The 26,493-nt window shown below is 40.5% G+C and overlaps 1 protein-coding gene across 1 annotated transcript in view; it reads left to right on the top strand.

Annotated features, from left to right (window-relative positions):
* PCSK2 (proprotein convertase subtilisin/kexin type 2) overlaps nt 1-25,900 on the top strand; it is a 102,545-nt gene extending 76,645 nt beyond the window's left edge. Inside the window, exons 8-12 of the mRNA XM_058836238.1 lie at nt 2,939-3,114; nt 14,707-14,922; nt 16,151-16,251; nt 18,789-19,016; nt 22,715-25,900. Coding sequence (XP_058692221.1) covers nt 2,939-3,114; nt 14,707-14,922; nt 16,151-16,251; nt 18,789-19,016; nt 22,715-23,201 — 1,208 coding nt within the window. The 3' untranslated portion in view covers nt 23,202-25,900. The remainder of the gene's footprint in view (nt 1-2,938; nt 3,115-14,706; nt 14,923-16,150; nt 16,252-18,788; nt 19,017-22,714) is intronic.
* The last annotated feature ends 593 nt before the right edge of the window (nt 25,901-26,493 follow it).

The following is a 26,493-nucleotide window of genomic DNA, read 5'->3' as shown; positions in this document are numbered from 1 at the left end:
CACACCTTGGGTGTGTTGGGTATTTTTACTTCTAACGAGCTCTTCTCTGCACATATATAGTGAATACAGTGCTTGAAGCTAGATAGGCTCTTGGCACCATGTGTCAGTTTAGTTGAATCTGAAGAAATACAGTTTTCCCACTCTTAAGACTGTTTCAAGATGAGAACTGAGGCACAGTAGGCAGAGATAGATGCTTATGAATTTCACTTTACTTTCCCTGATCCACACTGGAACATCAGCATGGATGTACCCATTGCTTCTTGGAGATGGTCCACAGTCTGTGTTCATGGACAGCTCTGCTCTGCTTGGCCTGTCCCTGTTTTATTGTAGTGTCAGGAGAATCTGGGGAGGGATACATTTCACCTGGCACCTACAGGACTGAAAGGTGGATCTCCACCAGAGAAGGGCACCAAGCAATGTTTGCTAAGCTCTTACCCAAGAAATATCACTGAGAGTTAATAACTGGCTGAGCAGGTCTAATGAATGTCTCTTTCCTTCAGTAATGGTAGCATCTCCTTCAGGGATGGGACATTCCACAAAATTTACATTCTTTCAAGAGTTACTCTTCAAGAAATCTGAATTGAGGCATGGGGTTTTGTCTGGACCATATTGTTCATACAACTCTACAACTTCAAGCTGGTTTCTTAAAAATCAAGAGGTGTGAAGACCTTTTCTGATGATCAGCAGCCTACAAATAATCTTCTGTGTTTGTGCACTTTGTAGTAAAATTCCCTCAAGTTTTTGGAAGTGCCAGCCAGCCTCCCCTGCCTGAGGACAATGTGCACTGGCAGCACTACTGTGTGGTCCATGGCAGTGGAAGTCCATGAAAGTTGAGGTTCTGTTGCTGTCATGGTTTGGAGCCCATGACTACAGAATGAGTGGGAAGTTGATTGCCAAGGATCTAGTGCATCACTTGTTTTTTTTCCTTGTACCTCTTTTTTCCCTCGAAGACGGTTTGGCTCCTCCTGTTCCCCCACTTTCCTCAGAGTCAAAAATTAATTTTGTGGTTGTACGGTGTTGGGTTTCTTAGGGAATTTCCTCCCATTTGTTGTCAGGGAGATGGTGAATGGACAGTGATCAAGAGACAAAAGCAGTAGCCACGTGCCTTGACATGCCATTTAAATGGTTCAGAGAGAGGGGGGATGGGATTTTGGTGGTCCTTACCTGCCATGGAGGGGAGATGGTTTTGGGTGCTCCACTGCTGCTTCTCCGAGGGCTTGGTGCTGCTGCAGAATTTTTCTTGCTGCCCATCGGTGAGCCTGCTGCTTGCAGGAGCTGCCAATTGACTGGGAGCTTTCAGCATCTGCCCCCTCCAGGAGAGACCCTCTGGGCCCTCTCCCTCCTCCCTCTCTCTGGAGAGAGGGTCCACGCTGGTTGTTTGACTGGAACCCGCCAGGATACTGCATCATGTGTGTGAGGGCCCGAGAAAATGAACCTACATCCTTCTCTCTCATGGTGGGGTCTCCATCAAGCCCTGGGGAGGCTCGGGGCTCGCACCAGCGCACCCCTCAAAGCTGGGGGAGTCACTGCAGCCCCTCTGCCCCACCTGAGCCACCAGTGCTCCCAGCCACTTGTGGTCATGGCTGAACAAAAAAGGAGATTGCTTAACGGGTGGGCAGCTTCTGGTATTGTTTGGTGTTCGTCTGTCTTGTGACACATATGTGTTCTAGTAAAGAACTGTTACTCCTTTTCCCATAATTTTTGCCTGGAAGCCCCATTCGAAGTTACAATAATTTGGAGGGGAGGGCGTCATCTTTCCATTCCAGGAAGGGTTCCCACCTTCCTTGGCCGACACCTGTCTTTTAAACCAGGACAGTGGCTTCTGTGCAGATCTGCATTGTATAAGTATGGGAAGCAGTTTCTCACCCATTGAGTTTGACTTCATCATTTCTAGCTCGAGTTAGCCCATCAAGAACATCCAGCTTTGGTCTGATTTCTATTTGAAATGTATGCCACCTTTTTTCCAGCCTTATATTTGACACACTGGTTTTCTATTGAATATAGTAAAGCCGCTGGCTTCTAAATCAGGATCCTTATTGCCATTCACACTGTTTGGCACTGTGCCACTGATTTCTGCCCCATCTGTGTCCTAAACCACTGGGAAAAGCTGAACTTCAACTCAGGAATACAAATTAAGCTTGGAATGAATCCCTGGTTACCCAGGTCTCATCCAGAGGCCAAGTGACAGGTTGTCTGTGGGTGAAATTGTCCTATGTGTGGGGCTTGCACTGCTGTCTGTTGCACTCTGGCTCACTTAGAGTCAACACTTGGAGGTTTTATGAAGTTGACATGTCCTGAGGTTGCATCATTTAAACTCTTAATTTCTACTGCAGTATGGGTTTAAGGTAGCGGGGTTTAGTCTGTGTTTTTGTCCACATTCTGGCCATATTTTGCTATTGCGTCTGCATGTTGACAGAATTATATTTTTCCAGGAAATTGCTATGTAGCTTGTTTCCCTCCTCTGATTAAATTCTGGAAATGCACCAAAATAAACAGAAAAATTAGTTGAAAAACTAATGACAATGTGAACACAAAACTGAATGTAAGTTAGATGAGGGGGGTTACTCTTTTTTGCTAGCTTAAAAAAATGTTATTTTCAATGCCATTCATATTATTTAAACACTGAACTTCTGAGATTGATGGATTCTGGTATTTTTAAAGTGTTCTCAAGGAGTAGATGGAAAATACAGTGTAATTAGAAAGCTAACAATAAAATTCTTTGTCTTTCTGGGCCATGCTGCCTTGGTGGCTGGGTTTGCTGCTATTACCGCTGGGTAAGCACACCCTGGTGAAATGGGAATGTCAAGTACAGAATTACTGAATGGGTGAAACTGCCAGTTACTTAAAATACCTGTAACTGGGGGCCTTCTGCAGGTGCTGAGATTACATTTTGTGCTGGGTAATGCATATTTCATGCTTATGTTGATTAAAACTACAGGTATTCGAATGCTCGACCAGCCGTTTATGACAGACATCATCGAGGCTTCCTCCATCAGTCATATGCCTCAAGTCATAGATATATATAGTGCCAGCTGGGGACCAACTGATAATGGGAAGACTGTGGATGGACCTAGAGAGTTAACGCTGCAAGCAATGGCAGATGGTGTGAATAAGGTAACAGTTTTAATATCTGGGTTCTGGGGCAGAATGGTGTGTACATGCTTGTGCTGAAACCAGTGACCTGGGAACACAATGCAGTTGCACAAATTATCCAACTTTCAGCATATTTCAAGGTTCTTTGATTTCAAGGTTCTCGGCAATGTTTTGGTGTTGATTTTATTGTATTGTCTGAGCATACTGTGTTTATCTCTAGTCACCTTATAGCTGCTTTTCATAGGCCATTGCAGTCAAAATGGAGGAGCCTGAACCTGTAAATATTCCCCAGGTTGAAACATGCCAGCTGAGCTACTGACACTGCAGTATCTGTTTTGGTGTGTTATCAGTTTAATTACTGTTTTGGATATGGAGTGTCTCCCAGGTCACTCAGGTATGGCCATTATTATAGCTGTGATTGAGATAACAGTTCAGCTGTCCATGGGCTAATATCATCCAGGAGCCTCCTTGTTTATTCCCATGATTCCAGCTCCTTCTAGGAACAGTCTGTGATCTTTGTAAAAGACACTGAATAGCATCCTGTAATCTGTTTAACCTGTACACTGTAAGACAGTTGGGGGAAATGTGTGTGCTGCAACTCAAAAATAAAATAAATTAGCCCAAACCAACCAACCTTGCATGGCTTTGTGTCCACCTCTTCAGTGTTACCCAGCCAAGACAGCCATGGCTGCCTCCTGGTGCTGTAGGGAATGAGCCTCCTCCCCTTGGCTGATTATAGATGGATTTCTGTATTGACGAGATCTGAAATTACCCAGAACATCTGGGATGGTTTTATGTGGGAGCTCCACAATTCCTTACCTTTCCTTCCAAATTATTTCTTCCTTTTACTTGTGCCAAATTCTCCCTGTAAGCAGAACATTCAGTTTACCATGTTTTGTGACATGATAATTAAATCTACCGCTGTGACAAGTAGTGAAGCATCTAAAGCTTTCTCAAATGCTGAGCCTCAGATGTTTTGCCTGTAACAGAGGGATTATAGTCATCTTCATGCTTCCACCCATAAAATTGGCAATGTACTGCAATAACACTGGAAGACTTGTCACAAATTCCTTCTGAGTCTGCTCAGTTTTGTAGTATAAACTGTACAAACCTCTGATGAGTTCAGACTCCCTCTGAAGTCACCTTACACAGGCTGTGTTTCTTCTTGAGATTTTCATTTATTTAGTGTTTCCATAAAGATCCCATTAAACACTTTGGTCTTGAGGAGAATGTTTCTTAGGTGTGTGACAGTTTTAGCAGTATGTGTTACATGTGTCTGATCTTCATGTGTTACAGTTGTCTGATCTCTCTTCCACTAGTGTTGGTTGTAGCAGATATAAACTCGGAACACAGAAAAGTTTCCGTGTAATTTCTGTGTTATCCTCCTCCAATGGAGAACTTGTCTAAAAGTTGGAAAAAAAGGTGGAGGAATGATAACTGAACTAGAGTTATTTTACCCTTCAAGAAAAGCAGATTTTAAATCATAATCATGGGGACTTTTTGCAATTTGGTATATAAAATACCTTTGAATCAAATTGCCGTCATATTGCCCTATGCTTTAATTTGTGGAGGTACACTGGAATTAACCTTCTTTTTGAATGTTAAACATTGGAGTAGAGATTCTTCTTTTCTGTTTTATTGCTTGGTTGGAGAGTGTTGGGCATATTACCTTTTTAATACTGTGCCCTTAGGAGTGTTTGTGATTCTCTTCAAGAGATAATTTGCAGTATTAATATCAGAAAGGGCCCTGAGATCACTTGGGTTGAAGGCTCAGGAAAGAGAGAGAACAGTGACAGTGACCTGGTGCTCTGTCAGGGGTTGCTTTCATCAGGAAACATATGTGTCTTTTATCAGGAGACACAGAATTAACAGGAGAGCCTGCATTATTAAACCAGTTCTGTCAGCCATTGCAGAATTAAGAGGAATGGTACTGGATTCTACCTAAACAAAAAAATTGTTGTCCCAGGGCAATTACACTTAATCTTGTAGTGGGAGTATCCCAGCTATCTCCTGGCAATGTGTGGACAGAAGATGAGACAGTTCCTCCCCAAATAACTCACTTTGTGTTGTGATTACAGCTTTATCAACCCTTCTTTTGCTCATTACATTTCCTGATATAAAGATTTTTTTGGGTATAGTTTGTTCTGATCTGGTTTTTTTTGAGAGACAGATTTTCTAGAGATATATTCAAGCTGTCAGTGGAAGCTGGGTATTCTCCATGGCACTCTGAAAAACCCACTACAGAGTTGGCTGCATGTAAAGGAAGACTAACAAGCCTTTGATATGATACCCTTTTACCTATTTTAGGTCTATAATGTATGCATCACATTCTCTATTGACTGTAAAAATGTAAATCTAGTTTATTATTATTTTTCAATATAACCCTCCTGTCTTATTAAAAAGCGTCTTTTGTAAACTGAGAGACAAAGAAATGCAGGAATTCTTTTTATCAGCCTAGAGCTGATTCTCACCAGAGTTATGGTTCATGAATTAATGATGAAGCTGAAATATTGGCAGGGAGGAAACAACATGCTGAGAATAAAAATGTGTTCTTAAACTAAAAGCAATACTTCCAAATGTCCTAGAAGGCAATATAAGAGCTCTTGCATGGAGCAAGATTAATATCCTTGCTTCTAATGTAATAAAATAAAAACCAGTAAGTAGGAGTGATACAGAATTCTTACACAGAATATGCATTTAATTGACTTGACAGACACAGGTAACGTTTGCCTTGCTGCCACCACGCTTGGGAGCCCCAGCTCAAAAAGGAACTCACTGCCACGTGTTTCATCCTTCCCACAATCTCCATTTCACTCTCATATACTTTAGAATTCCTCCTTCCAGAGCTGCTGAGATGTGGGGGTAACTAGCCACCTGATAATGACAGTATGATAAAAACTGCAGAAACTGTGAAACTTCATGTTTATATGTCTGTTTTTATGTCTTGAAGCCACCCAGCTATAACAAGGTGGGCTAATGCCAGCATGTCCTCTATGTCTGGTAGATATTCTTCTAGCTGAAGATGTCCCTGCTCAGTGCAGAGTGGAGTTGGCCTTTAAAAGGTCCCTTCTGACCCAGCTATTCTCTGATCTATTTTCCTATCTTTCCTCTTCCATTACCCCTTCTTGGAATATGTTAAATGCATTCTTGCCTTTGTCTTAATCACACCTTCATTTTGGTGTGCTGTTCACTTGGAAGGTAAATAGCTCGAACAGAGGCAGCACTAAACAACATAATTAAGGGCAACACAATCTGCCATCACACTGGCAGCTCCTTTATGGGCTCCTTTACTAACAGTATATCCAAGGCTGGGCACAAAAGGGATGGTGTGTGCCTGAACTGGGTGTCAGCATAACCCTCATATTCAGAAGTTATTGGGAAGGGTACTCCAGCTGCTTTTGGTTACTAGGACACAATCCCACTCTTTTTTTTAAATGTGATCTGGCTTCACTGTTATCTCATGGCTTTAGTTCAGGGACAGTAGTCAGCAGCATGACTGGATCACTGAGTAGTGGTGGTTGCACTGCAAAGGTAAATGAGCTCACAGTTGAATTAGGAAGAATTTGGGAATGGGGATTGAAAAGAATTTCATACACACAAAGGTCCACAAGTATTTGGCAATTACCAGCACAGGTGAAAACTTACCTAATGCAGCTTTTAGCTGCTAGAAAAGACATATTAGAGATGTAATTGAAAAGGACTTCAAAAAACTTCTAGTTTTTAAGGATTAGGCTGAAACTTGTATGTATACGGTACTTGCCTAATGAGGAGGGCTTGCATTCTTTGTACATATAGTATGACTGGACAAAGCAATGCTGTGTGATTTACATGTCCCTTGTCTGAGCTGTGCTTACCCTCTTTGGGGGCTGGAAGGCTTGGAGAGGGAGGTAGAGATGATAAGTGGAAATCTTGTAAAAACACATCTCTGTTAAATAGACTTTTTGTCCTCTAGTATCTTGTATCCAGAATTGTATCAGCCATCATCTTAAACAGGAAAAGGCAACTTAGGTCAAGAACTAATTCCACTTATATTTTATGGCAGATCCTGTCTTTAGTGTAGTGTCCAGTAAACATTTCTTATTTGTCATTTTGTTAGTCCAGTTCTTTCCAGCTTCAGTTGTTGGAATTTAAGGCAACAAGAAGAAGTAATCAAATAAGCTGGTCTCCTATCTATTGCATTTTTATGATATGAGCTTTTATATTAGGAGGTTGTGAGGGGCTGCTCATGGACTGAATTAATTCCTTGAGACTTCACCGTCTCAGCCAGAATATATAAGATATGAGCCATTTGTGCTTGTGCTGGTGAAAACATTATTGCTTCCCTAATACAGTTCTACCTAAGAAAACAATGCCCAAGTACAAATTACCAGGAGAGCAGTATTAAGAATTTGTAGTCACATCATGGCTTTGTAATTGGGCTCACCAATGAAGGAAGAAAGGACAATGTAAAAAACAAAAGGAAATATTTCTTATTTGCCACTTTCCAAGTGCACAGAAATTGTGCTATTGTTCTTTGAAAATATCATGTTAAAAAAGTATATACAGCTAGATACCTCTAACATCATTTTAGTGTTCAACAGCTAAGGGAGGACAGGGAAATTTATGGTATGCAACCATCTGATTACTCCATTTCGGAGGAAGCCCAGCAAGCTGCTTTATAACTTGAGAGTCCTTTAGTATCATATTGCCATTGTGTCTGAAATATGTATTTTAATTCCATGCCTTGTCTTAATCATCTAAGATAAAATCAGACCTTATTAAAACCCCACACGTGTTGTATCTGCTTGGAATTCTGAACTCTGGTCATCTGACAGGGATGTTTTCTAAGGAGGCATGACAACAATGAAGCCTGAAAACACTGATTCTGTTGTCTCACTCTGCCCCCAGGAGTATTTTTTGCCTAATCTCTGTGCCACAGCTCAGCAGATACACAGTTTAGCTTCCCAGCAAGGCTGATGCTGCAAGCTGGGAGCCTTTGCACAGTGCTTCCAGGGGCACAGGTGAATCTTTGAGGCCAGAGTTCATCACACCACTTGGGAATGCTTGGAAGGGAAACCAGCATAGTCACTGGCAAAGAGTAAGTTGGGTGTTTAGAGTCTTTCTCAGTGATAATCTAGCTCAGAGATAATGAGAAGAGGGTGAGATTGATTTTTTTTTGCAAATATTATTGATACTAGAATTAATCCTGTAGAATTGTTATATTATCACTTGTAGTACACAGCCCAGCATCCAGCAAAAAAGAAATGGCTAATTAAAATATTTTCCCTCAGCATTTTCAAAGTTCCCTCATCACGGCCCTGCTAAACTGAACTCTCACTGAAACCTGCCTCTCTTCACCAAAAGTATAATTTTACATCCATTTCTCTTGGCTAAGAGAAGTCTATCCAATTTCAGTAGCAATTTAGATGTAGAAAATGGCTCAAACATTATTTTTAGCCAAAGGAGGTATTAACAATTATGCAACTAATTGTGGGTTGGTAGATGTGAGTTCAGTACTCTTCTGTGATCAATTCTAAAATAAGCTACAGAAAGCCTTTTATTAGGATTTACAAATTACACAGCTCAGGTTTTTTGAGAGTCTCATATGCAGCAGTCTTGGAGATCAGTAGTTATTCCTTGACCGAAATGATTTCAGAAGTCTGCTAGGACAAACTGGACAGACAGTTATTTAAGACAGCAAAATGTGAAAGGGACACAAACAGGAGGAGCATGGCTCAAATGTGGTTCCAAGTGACAGTTTTGTCCTCTGCACAGTAGCCAAGAGTTGAACTAATTTCTTGCTCCTGCCAACACAGCCTTTCCTCTTACACTGTGGGATACAGCAAGGTTAGACAGGCCAGCAGGGAAGGGACAGGGCCTTCATCAGTGGTGAACTTGAGAGGATAACCCCATTGCTATTTCTTCTGAGCTGAACTGCATGGCTTCTGGCTGTGCTGGGCTTTGCCAGGGTTACAGTTCAGCATCTCCAGGCTTTTGGAAGGATCTGGATGTAGAAGTGCAAAGGCATTCAGCTCAAACAAGTGGGGTGGCAAACTTTGGCAATCCAAAATATGTTTCCTACTTAAGCTTTCTCTGGGGTATTTCTGAGGTTAAATCAAGATTGCTTGGCTGGCTGTCAGAAATGTGTTTCTACCTAGATTTTGCTTTAGGTTTTTAACAGTGCCCAAGTCATCAGTATAGGAAAGGAGCAGAGGGATCCAAGAAGTCACAGTCTACCAGATTGCTCTAGGCAAATCATCCTGGCAGCTGGAGGAGCCAGGGGAGTGAGGGATGTCAGGGATGCAGGAACCTGCAGGCAGACTCCAGAAAACCCTGGCAGTACAAAAAATGGGCAGCAGTTCAAGGATGCCAAGGACTCACTGCTTCCAGCTGGCTTATACTGCATAGCCTGGTTGCTGGTGAACTGGAAGGTTGGGGAGACCAGAGCAGAATAAGATCTCTGTGTAATCTGGAGGGAGGTCTTGGGAGCCCAGTCTGATATTCCCCACCAGCTCACAACAGCGGAAAAATGGTCCCACAGCACTTCCAGACTGTCCTTGCCTTGGTGTGTCCCAGCCAGGGAATACAACTGTGATTTCATTTTACCTGCCTAGGCTGCAAACTATACTTTCTGCAATAATTAGCAATCATTACCGAAGGATGTAGGTTTTAATTACAAAATGTGTGAGGATTTTCAAATAATTCAGTCATGAAGAGAAAGGAATCCTCTTTTCAGAGGAAAATGTAGTCAAAATTAATAGAGGACAGAAACTGTGTCCTGCTCATAACTCAGTAGGACCTCTGAAAAAAGATGAGAAGAAACTGTAGGGTTTTTTTGCTTTTCCTGGAAAACCAGTTTATCTCTTGACATAGCAGGCACACAAATTGCTATTAAATTATATAGAAAGTGCTGAAACACTTCTGTTTTCCTAGGAGGAAGAATTACAAAACAGCTATCATATGTCAAGCCGAAAGAAAGATGCTTATACAACGATTTATGCTTTGAATTGGTTCCATAAAGAAATTTTCAGTTCTATAATCTTTTCACATTTTTTTCAAATGTTCCCCATCTGCATTTGCTTCCATAGGAATGAAGCAGTCCACAAACATCAGCAGACCATTTAGCTATCCTTATCCTGAATTACCTTTTCACTGCACCTAAAAAAATACCTCCTCACAGTCAGGTGCTGCTTTCTTTTCTTCTTACCCCGCTCCTACCTGCCTCCTCGTGTCCTGATGATGCCTTTTCCTGGTCTTAAAAATTGAGAGCCAGACATGGTTAAGGGATAAGGGGGTTTTTACCTCAGTATTTTAATAAGGATCCTTTTTTAAATACTGAGGTAAAACCCTTTATCTCTTAACTGTGGGTCTTAATTTTTTAAGACCAGGAAAAGGCACTACTGATTCTGTCCTTCCCTGTTACTTTGCTTTTCAGGGCAGGAGCCTGTTCTTTGTTTTCAATTTGTATTGGTTGGAAGGTGTTATTCCTGATCTACAGCTGAAGCATTAGTCCATATGAAAAACATGCTCTGAAGACTCTTAGGTTCCTTCCATCCCTCATCAGGCTGGGTGGCAGTGGCAGAGCTGGAGGAGCCATTGCAGGGGCCATGCTGAGTGTGAGGCTGGACTGTTGCTCATGGGAGCTTGCCAGCCTTGATGAGAAAAGTCAGGGAAGCTGGAGGAGATTTATTTGTCAAATATACACATTTTTCTCTGGAAGGTGTGATCAAGTCAAAGCTTCAGGAAACACTGTCTCAGGTACTAGCCCAGCAGGCATGATGAATGAAGAAAACAAGGGGGGAAACCATAGTTTAAGATATGCCTGAAGTTACATAAAGTGAGAAAGGCTGAAGTCTTCTGCCAGCTCACTTCTGCATGGTAGTTCAGTAAAGACACCTCTCTGGGACTGTGCACTTGTGGAAGATGAGAAAAGGGGCAGGAATATTTCTCAGGGATTTTTTCCTCGTAGTTCAGCTTCCCACTGAGGACAGTGGGAATAGAAAACCTGCTGTTTTCTCAAAGGGAGCTTCACAGGAATTGTCAGTGCATTACTAAACATACAGCCTTGCCCAAAATTTAATTCTGGTTTGACTTGAATTGGGAACTGGGCCTCTCTCAGGCTGGTGCTAAATGCACCAAGATCCATTTTCAGCTCTGAGTGAGATATATCTTCAGATGGCTCAGAAGGGGGAATGCCAGGCTATGCATCACTTTTGGAGGAAATAAGCAGGTTTCTACAGGATTCTGGAGGAAGGATACACTTTAAAATGTATTTTACAATCTTGCTGGTGCTGTCTTCTTCCTGACTCTTCCTTCACGCTCCCTCTGGTGGTTATAGTGTATGTTACTGCTACCTGCTTCAATCCCGATTTTGTTCCAAATGTACAGCAGCCTGAGTCCCACTAGTAACATTTTTTAGGTTTACATAAGATTGAGATGCAAATTGGAGCTTTCAGATCGCTTTAAATATCATGTTAGTTAACCCAGCTGGATTTTTTTTCTGGTTTATCACAGAATCATGGAGTGGTTTGAGTAGGAAGGGACCTTAAAGGCCATCTAGCTCTAAACCCCTGCTGTGCCATGAGCAGGGGTGCCACCCACTAGATCAGGACTAGATCAGTTTTATTATAAAAAATTATTATTATTTTATTAATTTTTTTAAATTTAATTATCGGTTTCTTTGCCATCCAGAGAATTGAAAATGCACTTCTCCTGAAGCTGTGTATTTCTTCCTGACATGATGCCTGAGAACAGCCACTAAGCCATTTGCCCGTGCAGGCAGTCCCACTGTGGGGTCTGGCTGTGGGACATGTAAGCAACAAGTCCTCAGCATCATTGCAGATAACACAGTAATTTAAATAACTGTCAGTTTATTCCAGCAGTGTTTCCTCGTCTTTCCAGTCCTGGCTAGGAAGGAAAGGCAATTGAAATTGGAGTATTAAGAGATTAATTACAGGTTTTAACACTAAGACCCACTTGTAATGCGACTCCCATGAAAGCGATATCCTGAGGCCATTCTCAAGTAACAGTAATTGCAGGCATAAAACCCATGCCAGAGTTTCAGTTCCTCTGTGAATTCCCCTTGCTTCACACCAACAATCTGTTACATGCATTTTCTGCCATTCTGCCACAAATCCCACAAATCTGTGGGGTAAAACACTTGGCAGCACAGAGCAGTCCTGCTGAGCAGGGCTGAGTCTTTTTCTCTGTGCTGGCCACTGCAAAGGTTAACTTCTGCTAGCACTTTACTGAATTTTTCATGTGAAATTGAGGTGTTTCCTCCCCCTTTCAAATGACAAGAAGGGAGATTGTTTAAGAATGGCTCCATACTGACAAGCATCCTCTTCCTGCCAGCAGCAGCCACCTGCTTTTTTGGGACAGAGGCTGTCCAGAGCAGGTAGAGGGTTGCAAAGTGGTGTGGTGGTTTAGGTGGGCATGGTGGTGGCAAGATTGGGATTTGAAGGCAGTCCAAAGACCAGGTTTGGGCCATGTAAACTAATGGCAGTCAGAGAACAAGATGGGATGGAAAAAATCAAATAAAAAACCTGTTCTTGTTCTAGTGATTTTTTTTTTTTTTAAATAAATTGCTAGCATGATTTTGTTCTTAAAAGTATGTATTTTTGCAACAGTATCATCCTCCCTTAAAACTCGACTGATACTGAGTCTTTGTGGAAGTTCTTAGATGGATTTCAGTGAGCTTTTTCATAGTCATTATCTTTATTATGAAAATCTCTGTCCTGAGATGTTACATATCCCAGTGTCAGCAATCCTGCTGTGCAATTCAGTGGATTATAATGCAACTCACTAACGTGCTTGAAATAATGAGGTTGCTCTGTTCAGTGGGGTGCAATGAAAAATAGAAGCTACTGCTGGGAACTCAGATTTGATTTAAAATCCTGACTGAAAAGGTTCCCTATTAAAATGCCACTGCAGGTTACTAAGTTTGTATATTCATTAACTTCCATTTCATGCTGGGCAATGAGAAGACCAGAAGAAATTTTTTGATCTTTTGCTCAGTGCATCTAAACAGTGTGTTAAATTCCAGCCTTGCAGACTTCAGGTGCTCTTGGAAGTAAATGTTGGATTACTTGAACTAAACACAGAGAGAAATGGTGGCTGTGCTGGAATCAGTTGGAGATCTGAGCTTTGAGTTCCATGGCACTGATCTTCCCTTGGAAGTTGGAGTTCTCAGGTCTGACTCTTTCAGGCAGCTCCTACCTCTTTCTGATCATGGAATTAGAAGGGGCTGAGTTGATGCCTTCCCACTGCCTGCCTCTCTGGAAGCTGGGGAGAGGGTATGGATTTCTTTCATTTAATTAATGGCAAGCTTTTATAGGGGCCCTTCTGCTTCAGTCACTCCTGTCCATCTCAGCATAACTGCTGGGCTGTTTTTCTGTAGATTATTTGTATGGCCTCATAACTTTATTTTCTCCTTAGAAGTAGAAGCTGGTTTATCTGAAAAACAGCTCTGAGCCAATCATATCTTTGGAAAAAGAAATTTCTTGAGAGTAAAAGGTGCTGGTAGAGCTTTTTAGCCATTGTCTGAACCTAACTGAATCTTAAAAACCCAGCCTGTGAGATGACCTTTTAAAAGAACAGTTTTCTTCATGGCACTTAGACCATGACATAAATGCTAATGAATCCATAAAATGTCTTAGCATCTGCCACAGCAGCCTTCAGGGTGTGAAGCAAACCAGGAGATAAATGGAAGTGCACTGTGTACACAGGGTTGCAGAACTGGCTTTGGCTGCCAGTTACCTGGATTTAATAACCTGCATAGATGTGTCCATTTCAGCTGAAGGTTCATATATGTTTTGTTTGTACCAGTTTTCTCCTTTATAGATGCTCAGCTTTACAATTAGATGTGCAGTTGTTTTTCCAATTGATGGGGGCAATTTAAAGGACACAGACACCAATAAAAGATGGTCTTATTTTACTACTAAGGCAACACAGATGCAAAATGATACATTTAATAAAACAGTAAGATTACTGTGCCCTTGGCTTCAGCAACAAAAAAAATAAGCAAGATAATGCACCTAATTAGTACTACATGGGAGAGAGAGAATCGTGATTGAGAGACACACATCACCAATTGCCCAAGTATTTACCATAATCCAGAACCTGCAGTCGCTGGTTGTGTTGTGGTGGCGATTGGGAGAACTTCCCAGGGAATTGGGAGGTCCTAGAAGTGAGGTCACTCGTTAAGTGAGGTCTCCAAAGCCACTGCAAATGTGGGGTTCCAGCTTTTAAAGCACACTGCCTGACCAGCTGGGACCAGGCCAGAGCCCAGCCCACTGTGGGGGTAGGGGTTTCTTGTAAAGAAACCTCTGGTGATGTCAGCTGGGAAGGTTTCTTAAAATGATCCATTTATTAACATATCTTGCTGATAATTACACAAGGTTATGTAAAAGTTCCTATAGCAGATGGTTTCATGTTAAAGTGGTTTGGTCAGTCTGTATGCAAGGTTCTTCTGTTAAATGGCTAACACAGTATCTGTTACATGATTTTCAGGATTCATTTAAGCCAGCTTTGGCTTGGGCCTGTTGTTCAGGCCTGAGCACTTCGGAAGTTTTAAGTTGCTGCTATCTCCTATTTGCTGTTTAACTCCAGAGGGTTGATTTTCCCCTCTCACAGGGCCGGGGTGGAAAAGGCAGCATCTATGTCTGGGCCTCTGGAGATGGAGGCAGCTATGATGACTGTAACTGTGATGGCTATGCATCCAGCATGTGGACAATCTCCATCAATTCTGCCATAAACGATGGACGGACAGCTCTGTATGATGAAAGCTGCTCTTCAACCTTAGCCTCCACCTTTAGTAATGGCAGGAAGAGAAATCCGGAGGCTGGCGTGGTGAGTCCTGATACTATTGTGCTGTTGTTGCTGTCTTTGTGCATGATGTATGTCTATCTGTGTGACCTCTTGCAACTCTGTGTACTTTGGAGCAGCAGATGGTTCTTTGTTGAGATGAATATTTTCTCATTTGCAGTATGTGATGGTGCCAAAACTGTCAGCTGAGAAGATGTGGGATTTTTTACAGAGAACAGCAATGATCTTCCATCTTTTAGAGCTTCAGAGGAAAGTTGTTGCTTTCCTTTATCAGAAACCAGATTATGAAGTTCAGTTGCCCTCTTTCTGGAGGACAGTGTGACAAAAGGTCTCTGTAAAAATCTAAGTTAACGTCTGAGATAATATTTACTTGTACTGGCAGACTTCTGCTGTACAAGCAGCACAGAGCAGAACTAGTCACCCACAGAGGACGTATGGGGGTTCAGCTCACCAGAGCCTGCTGTTGCTGCAGGGCTATACCTACAGCTGGAAAACAGGCAGGTTCTGTTCAGTTGTATTTGGGATTCTCTTCCACTGTAGTGATCACTGCTCTTCAGCACCTCCAGACTAGCCAGGACTTAATTCAGTTTACAGAGTGAAAAATGCAGGTGTACTGACTCAAGGTTAGTTTTCTGCCAAAAGCTATTGTACATTTTCCATGGCTCTGTCTCAAACCCCCCAAGACATATTGTGCAATCCTAAATGCCCACATGCAGTAGCAGACAGAACACTTTCTTGCTTCTCTCTTCATATCAGCTCTGTGATGGTACCAGCTAAAATGATCTGTGGCATCTTTGTAATTATTGCCATAAAATGCATTTCAAAGGTTTTCTTCTAGTTTCTGCTAGTGACTAATCTGCACAGAAGACAGCAGCCTGGTGCTGCTGCTGGTCTCAGAGTTGGACAAATGTTAAAAAGCTCAATAGTGTTAACAATTCTAGTTTCAAATCTTTTTGATAATCAGAAAGGAATTTAAGGCTTTTGGTTAAACTGTTTTTATAAGAAATAGATGGGGTTTAAGTAATAATGAGCCCTGGTTTACTACCTGATGACTTGCTCTTTAATATATGCTCTAAATGTGTCTCACTGCAGTTTTAAATTGATGCACTCTTCCAAAAACAAAAACAGATCATGGGCACAAACACAATTAAAGAGCAAGGGCACAAACTCCATATTTTGTATTTTTCCAGGTCTGTAGCTGCAACGAAGATGGGATAGCTGGTTTCATTAATTACATCTAATATCATTGCAGGCTACGACAGATTTGTATGGCAACTGCACCCTGCGTCATTCGGGCACGTCTGCAGCCGCCCCTGAAGCAGCCGGAGTGTTCGCCCTGGCCCTGGAGGCTAAGTATGCTGCTGAGAAATTCCTCATGAGCTCTGGAGAGGAGAGGATCTGTGGTTTGTTTAATGGTGTTCATCATTTCAGCTGGCTGGCTGTGGCACGAGGCTGCAATAACGAGCCCAAGAGCCACCTTGTGCAGTAGTGACATGAATGGTGGCTTGCAGATGGAGCAACAGCCTTGCCAAAGTTGCATGGCAGATGTATTTTGGCTGTCTGGCTCTCTGTGTCCTCCCCATCCTTTGCATCCAGGGATTAGACCTCTCTAGCACTGTTTGGAGGAGGATATTATTTAATTTCTCCACATGTTCTCTGTGAAATGCCCAGCCTACAAGAACATAAGAATGACCCTGTAATATGAGACAGGAGTTCATCTTGTGACAGTGGCAACATCTGCAATGACAGATGCTTAGGAAGAGGACAGAGAATGGGGATTAAGAATGATCTTTCAAGAGCTTTGTCAATCCGTGATTTGTAGAGACAGCAGTGGGTCTCTCCTGCTTAAAAGCCACAGGCAGAGTGATCTTCCTTGAGGTCTAACTCTTTTTCAAATTGTCTATATTTGGCACCCAGGTCATCCAGTAACAATCAGTTCCTCAATATTTTTTTTTCAATGGTGGTGTGGAATGTTTTCTTAACCCATTGCTGGTAGCTTGCTCCTGTGCTGTGTAATTGCTCTGTTAACAAAGGAATAAATATCCATTGTCTATTTACCATCTCCATGGTATTTCTGACACTGGAACCCTTTTAATATCTTGGAGTCATTATCTTCTTCTCAACTGATTAGCAAAAGTTTTCCTTACAATAACTTACACTACCTCTTTACTTTACATGAACTGAGGCAACATTTGTTTAGTTGCAGAGCTTCAGTTGCTGTAACCACAGCATGAAGTGAGTACTATGTGCAGTTTCCTTCAGCAGTGCAGAATAAAGGAGATTTGTGAGAGGAGGCCAAGTTTACATTAGCAGAGCAATGACTATCATGCTCAGAACATGACTTGGTCCAAGTCTCATTTTCCAGGTTTTATACATGTAAAATATATGTCAAATGTTTAGCTTGGGATGATCATTCCTTCTACTATCAAATTCATTCAGTAGGACAGCCACTATGTAAAATATTCATATGGCAAACAAAAAAATAAATGTTTAATGAATTTTCTGACCACTGAATGTTTAAACTGGACAGGAACCTAAACATCTCAGTAATAATTATCATTCTTCTTCATCTGAGCTACCCAAAAAGACTGGAATTATTCTGCCAAATTATCATGAATAGGAATTAGACTTAATACCCCTGGCTTGCCCTAGAATTTCTAGGCTTTGCTGAGAAGGCAGCAGGAGAGAGAGGGAACTGTCAGTGTCTCCTGTATCCTTCTGGCTGTATTGAATTGTATTTTGCAGAACTATGCTGGATGAGCCTTCCCAGGAATCACTGATGATCTCTCATGAAGCCTTTTCTTGCCTGCATTATGTCTGCCAGCTCATACACGATGTAGGACTGACATGTCTCTCAAGCCAGACCAATCTATGAAATAGAAAGTACAGCTTTAAGATACGTAGCAAGCTCTTAAAAGATTTCAATAAGAAGGATGCAAGTGATATCTTCTTTTCAGCTCTCTTGTGTCACCTTGGGGGAACAACAGTAATTGGCTACTCCGGTGTACGTTCAGCATGCACACATGCTTATTTCTTGGGGCACAGAAAGCTAAAAAGCAGATCCTTTTAGGCTGATGGTTTGAATCAGACATATTGTGATGTTGAAAGAGTTCATCATAAAACAACTAGAATAGCTGTAGTTACATAGAATTAGAATGTCAGTTCTAAAGCTTTTTAGAATAATAACTGCCCTTCCTATTATCATAATCACTGTACATCTAGGAAGACAAGAGAAGATGATGAAAACTAACCATTGCAGCTAGGCAAATATTACTTGAATGCATCCATCCATGCTAATAAAACATGGGTGAAAAACCTCTCCTGTACCTTATACTGCAAAGCTGCAGCCACCCACAGCTCATATATCCATATTCACAGAATCCTGACATTACTAACAGCTGGGTCACTAGAGCTCATCAGCTTCATCAGATTAGGGCTTCTCAGGGTGGATCTTGGAAGGTCCAAGGGAAAAGCAGGAGGAGCAGGCAAGAAAAAGGGGGTAAGATCCAAGAGGAAAGCTAGGTGAAATATTTTTATCATCTTTGAATTTTTTATATTTCTCTCACAATCTGGTATAATATCTTAATCATTTTATTAGTTTAAAAATTGCATGTTGGATCTATAATGTCTGGTTAAAATAAGTGGTTTTTAATCAGAAATGATTTTGCAATTTTGGAGAACATATTTGGAAAAGTACTATATAATTCAAACCTATTCTTGTTCCCACTGAGATCAATAGAAGCTTTGTTATTGATATATGTGTAGTTACAATTTCAGTGTTATTCACAGAAGCAAATTTTACCCAAAGCTTTACCCAAACAGATTTTTTATTTTTTTGGGATGTGCTTGGAAACACAGTAATGTTTGTTTCTCATGTTGCTCTTCCATAGCTCACATCTGACATGGAGAGACATGCAGCATCTGACAGTGCTCACCTCCAAGAGGAACCAGCTCCACGATGAGGTTCACAGGTGGCGGAGGAATGGCGTTGGGCTGGAGTTCAACCATTTGTTTGGCTACGGTGTCCTAGATGCAGGAGCAATGGTTAAGATGGCAAAAGACTGGAAGACTGTTCCTGAGAGATTCCATTGTGTTGGGGGGTCAATACAGGAACCTGAGTAAGTGAATAGTCTAGTGGATGGTATTTGGCTTCTCCCAGGCATCTGGGAGACTGCAAGCATACAATTATGTTGACATAGACAGTTAAAGAAATTTAGTGAGGTTTTTTTTTCCTAAGAAACCCTAACATTGCCAGTAATAAGTTGATAAAACATTTTTTATCAACAATGCTTGATGAAATTATATACTCTTTCAGTTCCTGGCTTGCTGGAGCAGTACATTCTATAGCACATCTGTACCCTCAGTGCTAGTGCCAGTAGTGTTAATAACAACATCCATTTCTCCTGGGCACTCACAGCTATGTTTGTGCTAAAGTTTCTGTAAATAAAGAGCCTATCCCCAAATGAAATCTGGGAGATTGGCACTGTAAATTATATAAACTGCTGCCACGTGAAATACCTGTCAGCCAGGTCATATCTCATTGTGAGATTCTTCAGCAGACAATTTTATCTCCAGAAGACTGAAACAATCATCTGCAGGTACCAGTGATATGGTTTGAACACTACAACATTTAATTGCACTTGCTTTAAGCTCTTCAAATCTCTAATTGCAGGGTAGGTAGTCAGATTATTTTCTGATTTTCATTTATGTGCTAAAGTGAATGAGTCAACAAGTGAATGAATTAATACTAATTGACAACAACAGCTTTAGTTTAATTTAAGTAATTGAAATACTAACCTAATAATGACCTAGATTATATCTATACCATTTGAATTTTGACATTTCACTGCCATTTTTGAAGGCAACATTATCACTTGGAAGATAGAAAAAGAAAGCAAACTTGGATGTTTGTTGGAAAAAGAAAACAAACCAGGATGCCACCCTAGCACAAAACTCAGCCAGGAAAAGAATGAGTTTTTCCCCAGCCTTGCAGATTGAATTTGCATGATTCAAGATCCTACAGCTGAGCTCTGTGTTTTAATTTATCTGTCCTATGCATACTCACAGGTAAAAAACAAATGAAAGTACCAAAGCTATTTTTAAAATACCTCCAGTTTAGTAATAATTAACTGGATAATAATCTCATCTATCTTAGGGCAGCTCCATTTACTGCAACGGGGATCATCCTAGAGGAGGAGAGAACATTTCTTTCTGTAGGCTGTAAGGGTGCCCCCCTGTCAATTGCCTGACACAGCTATATATTAACAGCACTGCTGTAATATTTGTGTTCCCCAAGGAAAATATCACTGGCAGGAGATAATAAGCATTATGAAGTGCAACATGTACGTTTTTTGAATTGCATTGTAAAAATAAAAAAAAGCTAGGTAAGTCCCATAATCTCCAGAGATTCCTTGGAATTATAAACTCTGCACTTCTACTCTGCACGTCTGCTGTGGATAATTGGGTTATTCTTTCAGTTTGGTTTGCTGAAGCAACATTTTCTATATATATTCTCTATATTTTTATTTAAGTATAGATATTTGTATACACAAAATATGCATTTAATATAGATTTATGAAGGTGAGTAGTTGATATGGAGGTGTGTTTCAGAGCAGCATTGTCAATTAAGCAGAAGGCCAGGAAATAACTAACAGACATAATATACTGTGTGCTGAAAGCAATCAGCATTTAAAATATAAACATTTGTTAGCAATAGGAACTTTTCCTGGCAAGAGGTCTGGCTGGTTTAGGGAAATTCAAAGTTTTAAGACATTGTGGTACGTTAGCTGAGGAGCAGGAGCACACAGGAGCTCCCCCTGCTCATCTCTCACTAGGTACTACACATGCAAAAGTGGATATACTAAATATAATCTCCCACAGGACATCTATGCCATGGGTATACTATATATATATATACTATATATATATACACACACACACACTCTCTGTCACACATGGGCAGTGGCACATGGTAAGGCTGTGGAAAATCTTTCTCTTCTGCTCTTTTTTGTGTGGTCTTTTTCCACCACCCCTGGTTCTTTTTGTTTCTTTAGGGAAATTCACCTGGGCTACAATCATTAATCTAGTGGAGCAGAGACTATTAGATCCTAATTAATAGGAAAGGGGGAAATAGAGGAAGCCTTTTCTCATGTTTTTAGAGAGCTGAGAGAACTTCTGCAGGGCAGAAGTTGCTCCTGTTTCTCTGGGCTTTAGCCTTGACAGGAAGAAAAGACTCACACTATGATGTCCCTCCTCATTAACTGGAGGAGATAAAACACTTATCACATCTCTGGGAATGAAGTAGTGTTTGACAGAGCTTTGTTCACTGTGTAAAAAGGCTGTGAGACAACATGAGTTCAGAGTTGAGATTGAGGTTTCCCATGCAGAGAAACTGCAAGCACGTGGCAACTGTGAAATTACAATCCTTCACCTCTGTCTGCATGTAGTGCATTTTTCTCGTGCTTCAGCACATTAAGTATCTCAGGAGTATTATATTAGCTGCTCAAATATTTTAGCTATACAATATTTATGTTATTGTGAAAAAGCACAGTTTTTTTCAGTTTAAGGAAAGTGTTCAAATGCCTTGAGGATCTGGATCTGAATGCATTTTGCTCTGCAAGTACTTCCAAGAAGATAATACTCTATGAAAGGGGACAGAGACTGGCCTGAGCCACTTAGTGATGTACCAAGTGTAATATGTGGAGCTCATCTCAAGAAAAAAAAGAATCCCTGGAAGCTAGGCTCGAGTGAAATTCTTTCACTGGTCTCTAAAGAACACAGTATTTCATTAGCAGGCAGAAAAAGCTGGTACTGATTTCTTTTGAAAAGAAGGTATTCATTACCACAGTGTAGTCAACACCCTTCAAAAGACTCAATTTGACTGCACAGCTGAGGTCAGGGAGAAGCCACTGGAAGACAAGATAATTACAAGGTGGCTGGAGTCTTTTGAGACTTGGTCCCTTTTTTAATGACTGCTGTTATTCTTGTCTTTCTATTATTTCTTTTAGACAGAGGAAAATGTCACACTGCTCGCAGAACACTGATGGTGAAGATGTAGAGCATTTTTTACACTTTCTATGTATTTTGCCATCCAGTTTCTGAGGCAGTGGGTAATTGAAGTTGCATCCTGACCCCAACGGGTTTAGAAGGCACTTTACAGCCTCAGCTCCCAGGCCAGACAGCACTTTGGCAACTTAATAAACACATGCAACTTCTTTCCTTGGTGTGTGTGCTCATGTACAGTAGCTGTTTGAGGATGGAAATCTTCATGGAAAAGTATTTTTCAAGTGAGCTGACTCTAAGGTCCCACATTTGTGGTGGCTTCCAAAGCAGAACAAGGACATAGGCTTTAATGTGACTGCACTGAAATTCTGTGCAATTGATTCCTCCAACAGTAGAGAGCCATTTGCTGCTGTCATTTAAGGAAGCTGACACTACTGACTACTCATGGTTCTTTTACTGAGCATGCATATTATTATGCATATATTACCCAATATAGGAGTAAAGTAAAGGTAAGTAAGTAAAGACAACCATTAGTGTTAGTCCTTAAAGAGCAGTATGTGCTTCTAAAATTGTGTTACTTCTCTCTTTGTGTAGGTGTATATTTCATAATTATTTTCAAACTAAAGTTTTGGTATAATTTTCTAAAAGGAGAACATTCACTTTCTGGCTAAGTTTGCAACTATTATTTCCTTACTTCTTCATGTATGAATAAGGAAAATAATACAGTGTTTTTCTGCGAGGCACTAGAACCCAGTAGTTTTAGCATAAGCCATATTGTACTGTTTTAATTACTTAATTGTCTTTTGACCCACAGAAAGATACCACCAAGTGGCAAACTGTTCCTCACACTGACAACTGATGCGTGTGAGGGGAAGGAAAACTTTGTCCGGTACCTTGAACACGTCCAGGCAGTTATAACTGTGAATTCCACTCGGCGAGGAGACCTCAACATCAACATGACCTCACCAATGGGAACAAAGTCCATTTTGCTGAGCCGGCGCCCCAGGGATGATGACTCCAAGGTGGGTTTTGACAAATGGCCTTTCATGACGACTCACACTTGGGGAGAAGACCCCCGAGGCACCTGGGCTCTGGAGATTGGGTTTGTTGGCAGCCAGCCCCAGCGGGGTGTGCTGAAGGAGTGGACACTGATGCTGCACGGGACTCAGAGTGCACCGTATATAGACCAAATCGTAAAAGATTATCAGTCCAAACTGGCCATGTCCAAGAAGGAAGAGCTGGAAGAAGAGTTGGATGAAGCAGTGGAGAGAAGCCTGAAGAGTATACTGAGCAAGAACTAGTGCTGTGTTGCATGATGGTGTCTTTCCTTCCCCAGACCCCTCTACTCACCGTTCTACTATCCAAACCTCTGTGTTAGACGTATTACAATGATTGTCTCTGTAGACAAATTATCACCCTTTCTTGATTTTAAAGTCTTATATCTTGTCTATAATTATTTTAATTGCCACTGAAGCAGTCCATTTTTTAATCTCTAAACCACAAAATATACTCCTACCAAATACTATGTACAGTTTGTGACTGTAAATGATGATTTTTTCTTTTGTGTCAGACAAATAGGTAATAACCTGCAAAGAAGTTAATGGCTTTTCCCTTCATATTTCTGTGGAAAATGTTTGTATTAAAAGAAGAGTGAATTTTAACACTGGAAGTTGGTGATAATGAGCACATTTTAAAAAATGACTGTGAGAGAGGGAATCACCAAGAGGTTGTCTGGAGAGGTCTTTGAACATGCTCCTTCTGCATCGCTGACTTCAGTGGGACTTTCTCCATTGGGTTCAACCAAAGTAGCACCAGACCCCACAAAAAGAAATAATCCAGAGATAAGGGAAATTCACTAATCCAATTTGCAGAAATGCAATTATTCTGAGAGTTTTATTTCATACTACAGTTACACGACATACTTCAGCTACAGGATGGATCAGCAGATATGCAATAAGGAAGGCAAAGTGATGCCAAAGCTGGGTGGCAGGGAGAAGTGATTTGCAAACCAGGTCAGGGCCTTCTAGAAGCACAAGTCCCAGTTTTACTGGAGTTTTCTTAGTTTGGTTGTTTTGGGGGTTCTTTTCCTGTGTGTTTTTGGGGGGTTTTTGTTGTTGGGTGTTTTTTTTTCTTTGTTTTGTAATTTTGACAATTTAAATCAATTTACCATCTTAGAACAGAACAAGCACATAGGGATGAGGATTTCTGGCAGCTTGTGTGCATCTGCTGGTCTCTCTACTGAGATATTCTCCAGCACTGTAAAATGAGGCTGTGTCAGCATTACCAACCACAGACACCTGTTTTCTGGGGTTCACAACCCAGCTGCCAGTAAACTGCTGTGGGGGAAATTTGAAGCACGCAGGTTCAGTCCCAAAGCAATTTTTAATTTATTTCTTTTTTTAAAGCTATATATTTGCTGGTATTATGTTATACAAATATATTTAAGGAGAAAAATATGCTGAAGTTATTAAAGTGTAATGCAAAGTTGGCCTTCTTGAAAAATAAAATGTAGTATATTTGGGAAGATTTCTTGGCAGTCATTGTTCTTTGCTGTTTAAAGTCGGTCCCACCTTGACTTTTTGGACGTGAGTTAAAGTCCATCTCTCTCACCCACAGAGTATGCTCTGGCTATTGCTGCAAAACATAACATTCTCCCAGGTGGGAATTACTGATGGAAGCAACCACTCCACGTTCTCAGGTGTGAGATCCCAAATTTAACCTTTGAGAAATAAAGGGTCTTGATTTTGCAAATATTTAGTCACTTGCACCAAAGCCCATCAGTGGACCTACTCAAATGGTAATTTGAAGCAGGTATTTCAGATCTTTTCTGGATCCAAGATCTACATTTTAGCAGTGACTAGTTTCAGAATTTTATTATGTATTTTTAATATGCAGAGTATTAATCTAATATGTTTTAATAAGAGTTGATCTGGTTGATCGGGTGCATAGTAGTAGAAACGCAATCAGTAAGTAAATATTTATCTAACAAATTAAAAACATAACCCAAAGGTTCTGTGGTGGACATGTTTCACTTAAGAATGTATAAGTGTAATATTAATTCAAGAGACTATCCATCTTTTATTTTTCCATAAGAGGCCTGTTCTTTCCTTTTCCAAATGAAAAACAAATAGCTCAACCTGCTCAAAATCGATGTGAATTACACTCCAAACCCAAGCCAAGCAGCCTCTCACTACTCACAGGTTTCTCACTGTGTGCTGCAATCCCATCAGAAAAATTTACCATATATATATTTATGCATACACCTGTATGACTAAATACACACCTGTGGTATCACTCTCTCTGTGTATATATATATATATAAAATTATATATATATATAAATTATATATATAATTTATATATATATATAATTTTATATATATAACATACAATATATATATTCAGAGTACATTACGTATATTTGCATATAAATATGTCTAGAATTACATATGGTATGTAAGGTATAATACACATACATTATAACTTTCTGTGTGTATGTGATCAAAGAAAGAGGTTACTGAAAGTTTTTACTGGACTTCTAAAAATGTGGAAAAGTTTTGGAATAAGAAAAGTCCATGTGGAATTCTTAAATGAACATGTACATGACTTTCCATTGCATTCATGTAATTTTGCAGTTGTCTGTTCAATTATTAAATATCATATAAAGCAGCAAAATAACTAGATGGCTGTCCATATTTTCATAATGCTGGCATAATTTAGTAGTTGAAATATCACAATAATGAGTAATATACAGAAATAGTGAATTTTGATATAATTATATACATAAAACTACATTTATATACAATACAGAGATCTACTTCAAATCCTTGGGGATTTTCGCTTCAAGGGATCACTGAAAAATATGTCCAGTTAGACTGAGTTTTTGTGGTATTGCTGATGGAAAATAAAGTTAATTTGTTAGTATTTATAATAAAAGGGAAAATGAAGCTCATGATGCAAAACAGGTGAGCCCTGTGATGATGTTTTATAATATCAGTAAAATAAAGAGCTGTTATAAACTAGCAGGTCCTATCATCATTGCTTATCTGAGGGTACACGGGAGGTAAAATGCTGCTCTCACTAGGATGACTTCCTACTTCTCTGCTTTTTACACTGGTAAAGAAATGTGCATCCTGCATAAACTGGACACAGAGAAGATAAAGATACTCCAAAAGAGTTGATAGCAGGAGATGAAGAGTAAAGTGCTTTATGTTAACTCTCTGAAAATCTGGCACATACAAGATCCAAGCCACAGGCTGGGAGGAGTTGTTTTTTTTAAATTTACATGGCATTATTTACATGGTTCAAAGCCATTGGCCCCAAGGTCAGCTCTGCAAAGGCAGCAGCAGTGCAGGGGCTGAGCTGCATTGGCAGGAGGATGCTCAGGAGTTGAGACTGTGACAGTTTTGCGCTGCAGCTCATAAGCAGCTGTGGTCCCAAAGAAATGCTGTAGCAGATTTTTTTCCTCTGCTGTTTGGAGCACTTTGATCCACCACATTAAACCCCGTTTCCTTTTTCATCTCTACTTCCCACCCACACCTTTTGGGTACTTTTTAGCTCCTGTGTTCCCATGGCAGAAAGTACATTTCATTTT

The sequence above is a fragment of the Poecile atricapillus genome, chromosome 3 (genome assembly GCF_030490865.1).
Source record: "Poecile atricapillus isolate bPoeAtr1 chromosome 3, bPoeAtr1.hap1, whole genome shotgun sequence".
Taxonomy (NCBI): domain Eukaryota; kingdom Metazoa; phylum Chordata; class Aves; order Passeriformes; family Paridae; genus Poecile; species Poecile atricapillus.
The sequence above is the reverse complement of the archived record's forward strand: the minus strand, read 5'-3'. Positions and strand labels throughout refer to the sequence as shown.